The sequence below is a fragment of the Harpia harpyja genome, chromosome 3, assembly GCF_026419915.1.
Source record: "Harpia harpyja isolate bHarHar1 chromosome 3, bHarHar1 primary haplotype, whole genome shotgun sequence".
Classification (NCBI taxonomy): domain Eukaryota; kingdom Metazoa; phylum Chordata; class Aves; order Accipitriformes; family Accipitridae; genus Harpia; species Harpia harpyja.
Window position 1 is genome coordinate 39958121 of NC_068942.1, and position 15790 is coordinate 39973910.

General features: G+C 39.7%; 2 protein-coding genes across 3 annotated transcripts in view; one reads left to right on the forward strand and one right to left on the reverse strand.

Annotated features, from left to right (window-relative positions):
* Positions 1-15790, reverse strand: part of LOC128139548 (transmembrane protein 263-like) — a 249534-nt gene that overhangs the window by 230311 nt on the left and 3433 nt on the right. The window lies entirely within an intron of this gene.
* Positions 815-14507, forward strand: LOC128139546 (embryonic protein UVS.2-like). The gene is made up of 11 exons (XM_052782104.1): positions 815-918; positions 1084-1108; positions 2026-2163; positions 3607-3724; positions 4273-4451; positions 8114-8195; positions 9112-9239; positions 10889-11004; positions 11438-11663; positions 12617-12735; positions 13304-14507. The coding sequence occupies exons 1-11, from the start codon at positions 850-852 to the stop codon at positions 13532-13534; spliced, it is 1431 nt and encodes a 476-aa protein (XP_052638064.1). The 5' UTR covers positions 815-849; the 3' UTR covers positions 13535-14507.

Consider the following 15790-nt stretch of genomic DNA (forward strand, 5'->3'; position numbering starts at 1 on the left):
GGCTCAAACTGGGAGGAGAAAACAACATCTGCCTGCCTACGGTGGTGTTCATGTGGCTTCAACATGAATATTCCCATTGTGCAGCTTACTCTTACAGTGTGGGTTTTCTAGGATTCAGCCTGCCTTTCTAGGCTTGTTTCTATTCCTGGACATCAAAGGAAGGAGGGCTTTCCAGAAGGTGGGAAGCCAAAACTCTGGGAGCTGGTGGGTTTATTTACTTGTAGAGTCCAGAAAGACACACCATCACTGCCAGTGATGATTATATTGCAAGATACGGTATTAGAAAAACAATTTCAACCAACAATCAAATTTGTCTGTGGCTCCAATGGATTTCCAGTGCTCCTGGCCAGCAATGCCTGGCTGAGAGCTCTGCACAGAGGGGGCAGGCTGACAGATGGGCTCTGCAGAGCGGGGTGGCTCCTGGCAGCAAGCTAAGTTGTTTCTAGGACAGGTAGTCAGTGTGGATGGATCAAAGAGTTCCCTGACATTGAGTTTTGCCGTAAACAGACTGCTACCAGATATCCTGTCCCTTGGTCAGCAGCAAGGGGACCTGCAGCAGCTCATGGGTTCTTCATAGAATTAAAGATGAGTCACTGTAAGGTTGCTGGATTTTCTTTCCTATTGCTCCACTTCCTCTGTTTTCTGAAGATAAATAAGAAATGAGAGCCTGGAAATTCTCTTGAGAGGTCCTGCAGCTTGTTTGTTTTGTGAGAATACTTCTTGTTATCTAATTTTGTTACACTTGTTAAAAACAGCAGCAGCTTTCCCATAAAACTTGCCCCAAGTAAACTAACCACAGCTTTGAGAACTGAGCTGCAGAGCAGAGAAGATCATCTCGGAAACTTGAAGATGAAGTACTTTCTTCTGCCAACTCATTTAGCATTTCTCTATAGCTTTGCACTAAGTAAACCTGTCCAGGTGCGTCCCTGCTCTCAGATGTTGAGAATTTACATTGCTGCTGATGAGTTGCTCTGATGATCTTAAAATTAGTTACAAACTTTTACTGCTGTGATTCTACGTGATAGAAGTTTTCTGCTACGGAGATAAGCATGTATTAACAGATATGCTTTTTTTTATTTCCAGATAGCTACAAGAAACAATGACTTAGGTGAGTTTGATTGTAATTATTATACAAATAACTGTAGGTTTTGGTGGGACTTCTTCTCTATACCTCATTCTCATTATTTGGTATATTTTTCTCTTTGAAAATGTTTTCCAGCATCAGTGGAAAACAATTCACAGAATTCAGATATGTTTTAAAGTCTCATTTAGTGTGATTATTTATGCTGCTGTGATAAAGAAATTAAGAAGACTTACTGAGCAATTGCTACAAGGAATGTTCTTTTCCATATGTAGCCTCAGCAAATCAGAATACTTTTCACTTTGATTTCTTTCCTATGTGATATAAGGCACTTCCCTGTCTGCTGTACCCAAGACTATTGTACGTTTTTGGCATAATAACCAATAGCTCGTCTGTGAGAAATGTATTCCAAGTATTTTGGAGTCAGAACTGAGGAGCATGTCACAATGTCTTCTGTCAAATTAACCTGGAAATTAATAGCTTGCATGCATTCAATATGCATGATAAAAATAGTCATTTCTTTTGCATGATTCATCCCATTTTTACAGAGGTCAGTTATGATTTTTCTTTAATTCCACAAGCTCTGATGAAGAGAACAATGACTTACAATACTTAGCCTTCCACTCTGAAGGCTCCCAAAGCTTCTTAAGCTAAAATATATTTAGTCATGACTTTGATTACAGCTGCACTATGACATCTATATTAATATTAATCTTTTCTATCCAGGAAGCAAGGCAGACCTGACCAGTCTTATCATATTGTGAATGCTAGATTCACCCAGTCTTAATTTACTAATCCTTTTCACCTTATTAGGAAATGAACTTCAGTGAAAGAAATTTCCAAAGGTACAAAAGCTTGCTTAGGTGTATATCTCTCATCTCCCTTTTGCACATCTATTTGCCTTCTCAGTGCCTTGTATGTTCTTTATTTTCTTCATCTGCCAGGTAGTGAAATAGCTGTGTATGAAGGAGACATACTCTTGAGAAGAGGACGACGCAGTGCAATTAATTGTGAGAGTTGTTTATGGCCCAAGTCACAAGATGGACTAGTCAAGGTTCCAGTTAACATCTCTTCTGATTTCTGTGAGTGTATGCAAATGGATGCTGTAAAGTTAGCCTTGATCTTCCAGTCCCTATACTCTCTGTTATTTTATGTTTCTGTGGCATGCACCAAAAGCAATCTTTGTCCAAATGAGAATTTATTGACATGTCTCTTTTGCTAATCTGTTAGTCCTATGGTAGTTTGGCTAAGACTCCAAACATTTCTGTTACAGACACTAAAATATGTGGTTACTTGGGCAGTAGTTCCTATATAAATACCAGATAATTAATTTTAATTACAAATATTAGCTCATTCTTGCTAGCTACAATGCACTTTGATATTTAGCAAGTACAGAAGAAGAAATATAATTTGTTCACATTATGAATTTATTTTTGACAAAATTACCACTAGGAGCACTTCTTTGAACACTGTAATTTTCTCTCAAAAGTCTCAGAAATATTCCTGCTCTAGAAATCCTGTAGAGGCAAAAATGGAGGAAAAATCCTTGGAGATATTTTTTCCCTTATTATTTCCCTCTAGTCAGTCAATAGCTCTGTCCTGTGCAAAAGGCTGCAGGACCGATGCCTTAATCTAGAAAATTTTGTTCCAGAAGACTTCATATGGGCTGTGCAGTTCTTCCATCTCCCCTCTGCTGAGGCTTTTCTGGACTGAGGCTTCCATACAGACCCTTCTTAAAAGATCTTACCTTGAGAGAAAATGGCATGGAAGTGAAATACAGCCTGTGCCTGATTCCCATTCTTGGGGAAAGGGATTCTGTGTTATCATTTGAGCTGAGGAAAGCCCAGTCTTTGTGTTACCTAGGCTGTTCCTCTGCCCATGTACTTCCAGAACTGCAGCATATACTCTTGTGGTTAGGTGAAGGTTATTCAATCTACCTCCCTCTCTCCAGACTTTAAAGACGAGGAAATGGAGATACAAATCAGTTGTAGATAATTCATAACTGAGGAAGCCAAATTAGGCCAAAATGTTCAAAAGCAGATAAACACTTTTATCTTTATTTGGTACCTGAATAGAAACACTGTGATCTTCAGAGCCTCTGAACGCTGGCTGTCTTAAGTGATTCCAAGGGGTGTGTAGCAGACATTCGTTATCTCTGATAAACAAAATAGGTTTTTGGTACTTAGCTATGGTCAGATGGCTCATCTGGGATAATTTAATCCAACCATTTGGATCTGAAACCATTTCATTTTTTCTGTTCTGTCTAATGGAAGAAACAATGCCAGTCTTTTGCTTTCCATCAGCTGTCTCCTATAGAATACGCATAAGGGCCAACTATAATTCTTACATCTCCCCTTAAAAGTCCAATCAACTTGAACATCTGAAGGCTCTGTGCCCTTTTTTTATTATACTAGTATGATAAAAAGCTAACAAGTGCTGTGAAGTTTTAAAGGAATGCACCCCATCAATGCACCGTGGTTTTGACTAACCAAGGAAGATTTCTCCTGGCCTCCTCCTCTTTCTAGCAATGACAGAGAGGTCTTGGATTGCTGATGCTCTGCAAGAGATCTCCACATTGACCTGTGTGCAGTTTGTAAGTCGCACTACAGAAACAGACTATGTGTATGTGGAACGTGGGCAGAGGTAAGCTCCCTGTCTCCTGGGAGTGGAAACACTCAAAAGGTCTTTCAGCTTCTTTTCTGTTTTGATGTGGGTTTAAGTAATTGCCTTTTTTAATCCTAGCAGTCAAGATTCAGAGAGCAGGTACAATATTTCCTTTTTCTTTAGATATACTAGTAGTTACATCAGTTAATAGGCCCTAGGAATAAATGTGTGTGTGGACTTAAAGATAATGGGGTATAATTAAAAATGAAATATTTTCCTTAATTGTTGTAAAAATTTAAAGAAGTAGAATTGTTTCAGGTTCTTTGCTTAACTACTTAAACTGCTTCATCTTAGTTTGATATAGCCATTTTACTGTTTTAAAATTTGCCATACTCATCACAAAGGCTTTATTTCTCCCCCTATGTAGTTTGGCAGCTTTCAGAAGCCTAGATATCTCACACCAGTGACTATTTGCATGTCCTTTTCTGTGACTGCACATCTGGAGGCCCTTGGTGGCATAATCAGTGTATCTATTTCTTTGTATTTGCTGAATGTGATTGTTTTGGTTATTGATTGCCTATTCTTAGTTGCTGGTCTTACTTTGGAAAAATTGGAGGACGTCAAGCAGTAGGCCTGGTGAAAAATGGTTGCATGGATAAAGGAGCAATTCAGCACGAAATGAACCATGCACTGGGTTTCATCCACGAACAGGCACGGAGTGATCGGGACAGGTTTGTCAAGATTATGTGGGAACACATTGTGGCAGGTATGTCCACTAAATCTTAAGAGAAAACATATACTTTCAGATAAAGGAGAATGTTTCTCCTGTGAACAGCAATGCAAATAAGAATCATGATTAATGCTGGCTGAATTGCAGCAGCAGCACATTCACTGTGATGGAATTTCTTGTTCAGTGTTTGTACTAGGGGAATTTCTGTGGCTACAACTACGTTAGTGTGGTCCTCCAAGGCAGATGCAGCCTAAAAGTAGCTCTACGTTCTCATCTTGATTGCCATCTTGAGCCCAGACTCACCTTATATCCAAAATACTAAGATCATCCGGAATGCAAAATGTTGCAAAGACTTGGCCAGAAGGCAAGACTATGGGACTTTTAGCTGAGGTGGGGTGAAACATAATATTCAGAGATCATGGTGGGGAATCACACAGCAACTCTATCTTCAGGAAAGCCATGGAAATAGGGAAGGCAGCACGTAGGCATCTTGGCACTGGCAGTGAAATGCACATAGCCTAAAATGTAGATGAACAAGGGACTGCATGTGGACAGAATGGAAGCACATGCAACCACTAGCATGTGCAAAATTCTGGGACCTGGCATGATGTGAGAGGAAGGACTGCAATTATTTCCTCCTTGAGGAGAGAATAATATACACTGCCATGAAAACATGAAGCAATGGGGAGCTATCAGGACTGGTAAATCTGTACGGGGAAAACAGGTGAATGTTATTTAGGGAAAGGAATGCAGGATTAATAGTTTGGGCATGTGCCCTTGATCTGTGTGCTGGGAATACGGGAGCATATACAGAGCTCCAGGCTCTGGGAAGGGGAGGGTAGAGAGAATGGTAGGATGTCCCAGGGAAAGCCAGAAAGTCGTAGATACAAGGAAAGTAGAGGAAGAAAGGATGCAAGGAATCACTTGTCTGACAGCTATGAGAGAGCTGGACAACCCACAACAATTGTAAAAAGATAATAGTGTACTTCGTTCATTATAGAAAATAATAGATGAGGCTGGACAATTGAATACCAAATTCTAATAAGTCTCTTCAACAAATAAGATATTCAGTTCTTCATTGTCATGCACAGTTGAAGATATATCTATCTTTTTCTCCAGATGGAACTTGATTGTTTTTATTGCAAATTCCTAACATGCTGTTCTCCAAACTTTTTTCAGCTATTCCTGTGATATCCTAAGTAAATTCCATTTGTGCTGTTCTTTATTGAGGTTTCAGCTCTAGTGTTAAGGTGTGATTTTGGTATGAATTGCTTGCCATTGTACAACAAGGGTGTGCCACGTTTGAAATGCTATCAAAGGATGTGCTAGGAAAGAGGAGTTGAAAACATGAAGTTATACCAAAGATACTAGACACACATAAAATCTTACACTAGTTTTGCAAGAAGAATTCCACAGGTTCAGATGTCATCATTTCTAAAGGACACAGATGTAACCAAGCTCTGATTCAGACAGAGTATCATGAAAGGATAAAAGAGGGGGAAGAGGTGAAGAAGACGAGACTATGCAAAAGGAGATGGTGTATATCTTCAGTGTTTTAACAGCATTCACCAGGCGTGGAGGCTGAGAAGATTGGCATCACAAGGGAGTTAGAATGCAGAGTGTGTGCAGCACAAGCACTGTAGGGAAAAAATGCAAAGATACGCAGGGAGAAGGAAATGAAGAAACACAGCTATGTTCATGAGGACTGTTAGTGTACATCTCCTGTAAAAACATGCTGCTGTTAACAGTGCTGATGGCAGAGCTCCCACTGACCTCAGTGATGCAGAACTAGACCTCAAGACCTTTTGCAGCTTCCCAGCTCTACCACACAAGATGTTTTTCTCTCGCCAGGACTGCAGTACTGTGGATGTTTGCTGGGTTTTGTTTTTACCCAGCAATTCACCTTGGAAGCCATCCTACTTCTTTGTTTTGACAAAATGCAGCCTGATCGATTGCTGTCCACTTAGCTACTTGAAACTCAGCTTGTTTTTCCCAAACTTTCGGGGGAAAAAAATGTATTCAGAGTCTTCAGCCAAAGCTTCCTTTTCAGCTCTTCTGAGTCATTACACTTAGATTCTGGCAGAGGTAGGGGTTTTTTTAGAGTGGAAAAGATGGGTTAAGTCCCCACACGTGTGCAGGTCTAGACAGCCAAATCTCTCTGGCATGTGATGAGGCAGACACTAGTTTGCTGGCAGCACCTCTGTCCAGCCAGGCTGCTGTTACTTTTTCTTTTTAGCAAACCAATTCAGCAAAGCACTTATGTGCCAAACAGTAGCCATATGCTTAAATGTTTCACTGCATTTGAACTATGTTCTCTATTCATCACCTCAAAAGAAGCTGTGCACTTGCTGATAATTCCTTCTGAAGTCAGTATAGCAGATAAGAGGAACTGAGATAAAAACCTAACAGAGTCAGGAAAGCCAATGCTGTTGAGAACCAGTTTGAGCCTTAACTGAGTTTTTGAGCCATGAAAAGCTCCGAAGTCATGTTTACCCCCAAACTTTCTATAATTCAGGATTTTGAAGCTTCTCTTTGCATTTCCTAGCCCTCATTGGGACCAGTGCTGAAGGACATTACTGGAAGAGACTGGCTCTGATTGCAAGCCTGCCAGCCAAGTTGTGCAGACTCCAGAGATTTTTCTGACAAGCGTCCAGCCCTGAACTCTTGTCCAGATGGTTTGTGGTTTACAAACCACTAGTTACGATAATGAAGGTACAGATGTTGAACTGGAAAGGAGTGCTCAGTGGTTAGGGCATTAGCCTCGAGGCCAGGCTGACTGCATTCAGCTCCCTGCTCTGACATTGCTTGCTTGCCTGTCTTACCGTGGACAAGAGACACAGGGCGCAATTTGTATTCATGCTGTCCAGCCAATGGAGAGAAATAGGTGCCTTCAGATGAAACTCCCTCCAACTGTGTCTCTCTTTGTTTCCCTCTCCTCCGACTATCCTGGGAGCCTTGATGAATAGCTTCAGTGTCTAACTTAGAGAAATAAAGCTAGGTGACATGAATTCCAGTTTGCGTCTCTGGGCCCCAGTCCTGTATCAGTGTAATGCTTTCTTACCTCATATGGGCTTTTTAAGGCTAAAGAGATGAAAAGTGATGAGATCATCAGCAGCTATATTCAAACAGAATGTTTCTAGCTGATCTTAGTGAGTCCCCGTGCTTCATGCGAGTCATACCACTTCACTGTAGTCACTGCTGATGGGTTTGACCAGAGACAAAGCCAGAACATGGCTGATAACATGTCCTTTGGGGCAAGTAACAGGCAAACTGTATCCCTTTCTTTTGTGGTCTTATAACCCTTTGGTGGAAGGACTCAGCAAGACAAGTTGGTGGTCACCCAAACATACCTCTGAATTTTTGATCTAGGTGGTCAGCCAGATTTCCCTCTCAAGATATGATGCAGCTTTAGGGACATAGGTTGGATGTTCAAGATAGTACATATTTGGAGACACTCTAATGAAGATGGACAGATGAACACCTTTGCTTGAAGAGATTCGCTTTATATTCTGAAACCTAGTAGACTGAGTGAAAATGGGTTCCCATGGGCTTCAAAAGGTTCTGGTAGTTTTGACAGATCCAAGATCTCAAGAGAACCAGTTATTTGTATCCTAAATTACTCTTAGGATTATGACAGCAGGCAGTGTACTATTAGAGCAGCAATAATTGTTCTGAAATGTTGCTTTCCTACCTTACAGGGGAACAAGGGAACTTTGGAAAAGTGAATTCCAAAAATCTGGGCCTTCCCTATGACTACTCTTCAGTGATGCACTATGGCGCGTAAGTTGTTTTCTGAGATGTCTTTCAAAAGGGCAAACAGCTTTCAGATCTTCTGCTCAGATCTAGGAAGAAGGAATTTCTCTGTGCAGGGAATGACTTTTGCTGTTCACTTAAAATTGAGTGAATGGACATAATTAAGGGTAAGCATACTTCCTTTATCAGCAGGATTCCTGGAAAACAGAGTTGATATGGATAGAAGAAAAAATTAGGACAACGTTTTCTTTCACTGTACTCCTGCCTCTTGCTAAAGGCCTTTGACATGGCTATGGTCCAAAGTCTAAATCTACTGAGTCACGGATCTAAAACAGTTCTGATGTATAAATGATTTCATTAATGTAGTAATAGCTGATCACAGACAACAATATTTAGGTACAGAGAGAAGAAAGACGGAATTTTTTTATATCATTAAGTTGTCATGTGCTGCCTCATATTCATCTGGGAACACTGTCTAAGGCTGCATTTTAGTCCATAATGTACAAGCTTGTATCAAGTACCTTCTCCTTTATTTCCACTAGCAAGTAACAACTTCTGAACAAAGACATGAAATAAAACTTGTCTAGCAAGAGGCAGGAAATGGCAGATAGCAAATAAACAATTAGCAGATGAGACAGAACTATTCCCACTCCTCTGCCTCTGGAACCATGAAGGTGGGATTCAGTTCATTTTGCCAGGACATTGGTGAAAGCTCTCCTCTCTCAGGACGGTGCAGCTTTTTCTTGTTTCTTGCTTTCAGCTGCTGCACACAAAATGGCTGCCATGCTGGTCCTCTTCAGGGAAGACTAAAGGGTCTCGTCGAAGCTTCTTGCCCTTTTCCATTGAAATTCTGTGCATGTGGTACATGAATATGATTATGCAGTTAGCGAACTTCACTATTTAAGAGAAGTGATCTAGAAATGTGATTTCCTTATTTCTACAGGTATGATTTCTCCAGCACTCCTGGGAAACCAACTATTGTACCAGTTCCTGACCCTTCTGTACCCATTGGGCAGAGAGAAGGGCTGAGTAACTTGGATGTAGCAAAAATCAACAAGCTCTACAAGTGCAGTAAGTGCTGTAGATAGAAGGCATGTGAATCCTCATATAGCTGATCTCTGTAGGCACTGTCAGACATCCCCCAAAGGAACTCAGCCCACAGTCCTTTCAATACATCTCTTCCTAGCTCTACAAGAGGGCTGGTATGTGTGTGGAAACAGACCTGCTCCTGTTCCAAGCTGCTGCCTTCTTGGAAAGGACAATTTACTTTCAATAATTCACTGTCATTCTGAGTTAACCTCACCTAGTGCCTGCTCTTTGACATAAGCAAAACCCATCAGAGAAATCATAGTTGCTACCTCTGTCAACTTCTCATTTCAGGAAAGCTCTGAAGGTTGCAAAGCACGTAAACTGTCCTGAGCCATGATTATAGCTTAGTCATGTGCATCAGTAGTGCCAGCAGGTTTGTGACTTTTTTCAATTAGAAAATGACTGCAGGGCAGTAAGTATGGGTGCCATTTATGCTGATCAGAACAGCTCTTTGCGGGGAATCAGTTGAGATGCACAAAACACAGGTAAAACACCAAACATGCTCCTGCAATGTACGCATTTTGCCTCGACTCCCAGTACATAGGCTAATTGATTTATATGGTATTTGACTTTTCTGAGATGTTATTCAGTTGGTTTCCACCAAAAGAGCAGAAACATTAATGTGGCCTAAATATTAGTGTACCAAATTCTGCTCTGAATTGTGTTAGAACTTAGTTAAATAAACAGAACTTAGTTAAATAAACATCAGTAATTAGTGGGAATCAGCATTCCTTCAGTTGGATAGTTAGGTACAGAAATCATTGCTGAGAGTGGTTCCTCCCAAATTCTTAACTTCAGATAAGACAGGTTTACAATTTAAGTGTCTCTCATGGTCTCAAAGATAGCGATAACAAGTATTTAATGATATTTATTCTTGATTAGTGGGGCTGGGAATGAATCACACTTCAATACCATTATTATGTAATTTCATAATTAGATCTGTATGTTTTGGAAGAAAAGGGCTAAATTTAAAAAAAAGGATAAAAACTTGGGGGCTAAAAAAAAGGACAAAAAGTCCAGTCATCTCAGGAAAAGTAGGGAACAAGAGAAAAATATCATAAATTCATATGTTCAGATGTCATATATTCATATTTTGTAATTTGGGGAGTTACACATGCTGCAATAAATGAAGGCTACATGTGGAACAACGAAAGATAGATGAGATCAGACTTTGTATACCAGTCACTAGGTCTGTAGCTTGACTTCAGTGCTCTCTGTTACTGTTTTCTCGCAGTGACTACCCCTCTTTGCTTTGATGGAATCTAGTTTTCAAGCTTGATTTTTGCATACACTTACGAATACACACACATTTGCTGATGGGAATTGATATACTGATGTCATTGAAACTACTCCTGTGATTGAGGTTAAGAAAGTTCATGAAAGATCCAGGCCTTTTTTAGTAAACTAAAATATGTGAGTGAAGCCCTACTGTCTTTAAAAAAACATCAGTAGCTGAAGCAGGTAAGTACCTTAACTAGCTTTATTCCACTCACAGGTTTTGAATGAATAATAATTCATTTCTCTTTTACAGGCTTGACTGATGCAAATGGTTGGTGAGACTTGTCAGGCAATTCTGGAAGATTTTTGTGCAGTTTTCATTCTCTTCAATACTGTTTGGTTCTTCCCTTCAGATTGCTGTAGCAATGTGTTGCCTAAATCCAAAGGCTCGTTCTCCTCTGTCAATTACCCATCCCCGTACCCGAACAATAGCAACTGCCTGTGGTTGATCCGTATCCGTCGAAGTAAGGTAATTTTTATTAGGAGAAAAAAGGTTTGAACCACAGTGTCAAGGCTACACAGCATTATTTCATTATTATGACTACCCTCTGGGAGTCATTTTCGTGGACCAAGACATTTATTTTGTTATGCAGTGAATGAAAAGATAGTCTCAACAATTTTCATAAGACTTATTAAGGCTATCAGATGCATTATTTAACTTGATTTTTATCCTGTTAAGACTGGATGGCTTTTCAAAGACAAGCAATAGTCAAACATCAATCACTGGGCTCAGTAACAAGGTAGCTAGGTGAAATTCTATGCTCTTTTTATAAGTAAAATTTCAGTGATATATGGATAGTGAAATGAATATGAAGTCCTAGCTCACTTCATAAAAATTAGATGGTTTCAATCTTTCCCTGTGTATAGCATTAAATCCAACATCTGTTTTCTTGTTTCTTGAGATTTTCCTGCAGTTTGAGGCTTTTGATCTCCAACACTCCTCAGACTGTTCTTCTGACTATATAAAAATTTACAATGGAAACAGCAAGAATTCCCCTGTCTTGCTGGACAAATACTGTGGGAAGGGACCACTGCCCTCCTTAGTGGCATCTGGATCAACAATGCTGGTAGAGTTTACAAGTGACGAGAGCATTACAGCCACAGGATTCAGAGCCTCCTACAACAGGGGTATGAACACTCCTTTGCAGAGCTTGGAGAACAGCATTAATAGTATTTGTATGGAAGAACTGAAAATTTTGAACATGTACTCCAGAGTAGTTTTTTTCTGTTATTCTTTACACTTCCATAGCAATTGCTAATGCAGAAGGCTAGGCAATGATGGGGCTGAAGGTTAGCAGGAAACTGAAACTGGAATGTTGCATGGGTCTCATGTTAGTAATCCTGAGAACCCACTCACATTCTTCTGAGAGCCTCTTCACATCTGGGCATTACGCTATTCAAGATTTTGTGGCATTTTATGCAATGTGAGAGGTACTAACCTTGGGTAACTTGCACTTTCTGAATTAAAGGCTTTTGTTATATGAAACACAGTGTTTACTGTAGTTGCTTGAGGGGTGTCTGTTTTATGAACACAAAAATGCATTATGGACTGCTGGATAAAATTCTATTGTGTTGCAACATGCTTTCAGTTAGAAGGCAGAAGCCCAAATAACTTGTTATTGCCTTATTTCAACTCAAAATGCAAACTTTTTTAAAGCATAAATTGAAGAAGTCTTTACTCTTTTTGCATTAGTCTTGATGGAGTCATTTCTAGATAGCATTAGATCTAGCTTGATAATGCAATCTTGAATACTTGAGCTAATTATTTTCTGAAAATGCAGTAAGTTAGTACCATTAGAATGCTATGCTAATATGGTAACTCTCAATTGTAAAGACAGATAGAGCTTTAGATGCAGCTGTTTCCTGTCCTCCAAAGGTTATTTAGCAGCCATGTTTTTGGTTCCTTCAGTACAGCTGCTGATACAAATACTAAGCAAAGAAATAAAGTATTTCAGCAGTAGATTTTCATGGTAGCACATTTTTTCCTGGCTTGAAAAAAGAATACAATATGCAAGCTCACTTCTACTGCCAAAATATTCTTGTTAATATGCCTTTCTCTGTTTTTCTCATTTGCTCCTCAGTGAATTGTGGAGATACTTTCACAGACTCAAATGGAGTCATCACCTCTCCAAACTACCCCAATAAATACCCCAAAAACCAGGCATGCTTCTGGGTCATCAGTTCTCCAGTAGGATACAAGGTAAGGCACAGATTAATTCATCTGTGGGTTTCATCAGATCTAATGATCTCTAATGCAATCTTTTTTGCCTTGGAGAATAACAGCTGTAATTTCACTTTTTGAGCAGGCATTCTCAGAGTAAAAACTTGAACACAAAAATCCAGTTTAAGAACTTGTGCTGGATCTTGGTATCTGAGGTGTTCAGCAAGGGAAAACCTTTACACGTGCATGTGAATTCTTACGAATTTAGCTTGTACCAGTAGGCTTTGTTCAGAATGATCCCTAGGTAAGAGTTCCCACTAGAAAACTGAAACATTGCACAGGTGCTGTTTTTATATTTCTCTAGAGAAAATGATTTAAAGTGTACAAGATCAATCTTGCTCCTTGCTTCTTCTTCCAATCCAAATGCTGATGAACTAAGCAAATAATTTGCTACTAATTTGCATTACAATATGGGATCAGGATCTGGTGCAAACACAGAATAAAAAATGATGCCTGCACATAAGGAATTTTTGTGCTTGCTACATACAAAGTGTAAGAGAAAAGTATATAACCTGGAAGCAAAGTGCTTTGGTTGTATTTTCTCCAGATATGTCTCAAAATGTTATCCTTTGAGCTGGAAGATAGTGACAGATGCATCTATGACTACTTGCTCATACATGATGGAAGCCGACCTACATCACCTGCAGTTGGCCCTTACTGTGGGACAGAGAAGGTTGCAGACTTTACTTCCACTGGGAACTTTGTGCTGGTTGAATTTCACAGTGATATAGTTTGGGAGTTGCCCGGATTTGTGATGAGTTATACATTTGGCAGGTAGTACTATATAGACGGGAGTTGGAAAACACAGAATGAAAGAGACCAGCTAGCCACAGGTAAAAGTCAAGATGCCACCAATTTCAGAAAAAAATATAGCTCCCTGATACCTTTAACAAACTTGAAGCTTGATCTCTTAGTCTTACATCTACAGTGGTGTAATTTGCATGGTGAATTAGGGACAAAAGTGTTCCTGCCCATAGAATGCTTCTGTCTGTAAGCTTTTTGTTATAGTATTCCCATTGCTGGTGTTGCATGATGAAATACAATAGCAGAACTGAAACTATGTAAGCAGATTTTCAAGACCTTCTAGCATTAGAAACTGTGCCCATAATAATTTCAGAATATGGCTGTGTATTAACTTTAACCTGTATTCTGACAAACGTTACCCAACGCTAACAGTATGCATGCAGAAAAACCTTCAGACACATGTTTGTTTATGCTTTGAAGCCAAGCTCACTTATACAGTTCACATAGGCACCTTAGCTTAGCCTGGAAATCACCACTTTACACTGAAGGTGCAAACTAGGATGTTTGTACAGCATCTCAACTCAAAGAATTGCACTACTCCACTGTGAGATGAACCAGGTCACGGAATAGATTTAACTAAAGAAACGATTAAGAGTGGCAGGACAAGCAATGAGGGAGAGGGAACAGAGTGAAACACCTATTGTTGCCACTTTGCTGTGGCCTGAGTCAGGTATTGAAATTGTCCATGAGGTATTACCAGAATATTTTTTTTTAAATGAGGCCTGAAAACCTAATGCAAAGTCCACTGACAGTAAATGGAGCCAGTAACTTTGGAGAACATATTAGGTGTGAAGTACCTTGTCTGTAGAGAGACATCTGAAGAGGAGAAAGAAATCACCACTGTAGACAGCTAACGCTTTGCGTTGACTTGATGTATTCAGAACTAAATGCCAGTGCCAAACTGGAAGATGCCAAAATGTAATAAATAATAAAAGTTCTTGCTGCAATTATGCCTTTGCTAAGAAGAGCACATCATAGAAAATGCCAATTTGCTTTCCTGGTGCTAGGAAAGCAGACAAGAAAATTTTGAATTTTCCTGACTTTTAGGGTTTTTTTAAGGATCTGTAATGTTTTCCTTTCCAAGCACTGGTTAATTTTCACCCTCAGAAGAATGATAATTGATAAGTTCTGGACATCAGGGTCTAGAGCTTGCTTGCATCATGGTGGGAAAGTGCATGAGCAGCAGACAGCAAATATTTGTAGTTCTTACAAGCTCCTGTCTTCTGGCTATAAAAAGTATTCCTTCATTTAATTTGGCTCACTATTTAGATTGGCACCTTTTTGAAGGATGTAACAATTTCAGCAGCATGAGAGAAAATTAAACTCTATTTCTATTTTTAACCTCAACTTCAGACTGTGCAAAAGCTAATTCTTCTCCCTGAGTCTGAGGACTTTCATGGGGGTGCAAAAGTAATAACCCCGTGACAACTGTTATTGTATACAAAGTTGAATGGGTCTCTATTTTAAATATACAGTGCTGAACAGCTTTGTAACTTGAGTATTACTTTAGATTCCCTTCCCATGGCCTGATGTGGGGCTCTATATAGGTCCAATGTTTTAGATGTTCACCCATATTTGGTAAAGGAGCATGAACAACATACTGAAGCAGCAATGTACTGCATATAGGAATATTAGTCTTGCAACTTGTCCCTAGAAATATGGTTTTAAGTAGGAGTCTGACTAAGTGGCAATGTGACTTGACTGGGGTGCTTTATTTGTAAGCAAGCCCTTCCTGCAGGCAAATTGTAAGCCCTAAGGGCACGCAGCCTGGCTAAAGACTCCAATCTCATTTATTTTGAAAACATGAATTCAACAGTAATGATGTAGAAATGCATTCCTGAATGTACAGACAGGCTGAAATATAATGTGATGAAAAAGTTCCCTCTTTCATAGGAAAGGCTTTTCAGTCTGAGATCTAAAGGTTCCGCTTTTCATGAGTTCTGTTAGGGGTCCTTGTTAACCACTTTCCTTAAGGGATATGTGCATTAGCTGGAGCTTCCACACATGCTCCAAACCACCTCCTGACCCTCTGCAGATATCAAAACCTTCAGCATTCCTCTAATTATTGCTAAAATCTCTGGTTTCCTACCAGCAGTCTCCACTTTAGTTATACATTATTCATCTATAAATCTGTGGCCCACCAAACACGAAAAAGCAAGTTACAAAACATCCTGGTGAACGGCATCCTTCTTATAATGACTACTGCTCATTTTCACCCACAGTTAACTGT

What these genes read in the sequence shown, in the direction of transcription:
- LOC128139546 (XM_052782104.1), top strand. Translation starts at nt 850, where the DNA reads ATGAAGTACTTTCTTCTGCCAACTCATTTAGCATTTCTCTATAGCTTT. An exon ending in TACAAGAAACAATGACTTAG is followed by an intron (nt 1,109 to 2,025) that starts GTGAGTTTGATT and finishes TTCATCTGCCAG; the next exon opens with GTAGTGAAATAGCTGTGTAT. An exon ending in TCAGTGATGCACTATGGCGC is followed by an intron (nt 8,196 to 9,111) that starts GTAAGTTGTTTT and finishes TTATTTCTACAG; the next exon opens with GTATGATTTCTCCAGCACTC.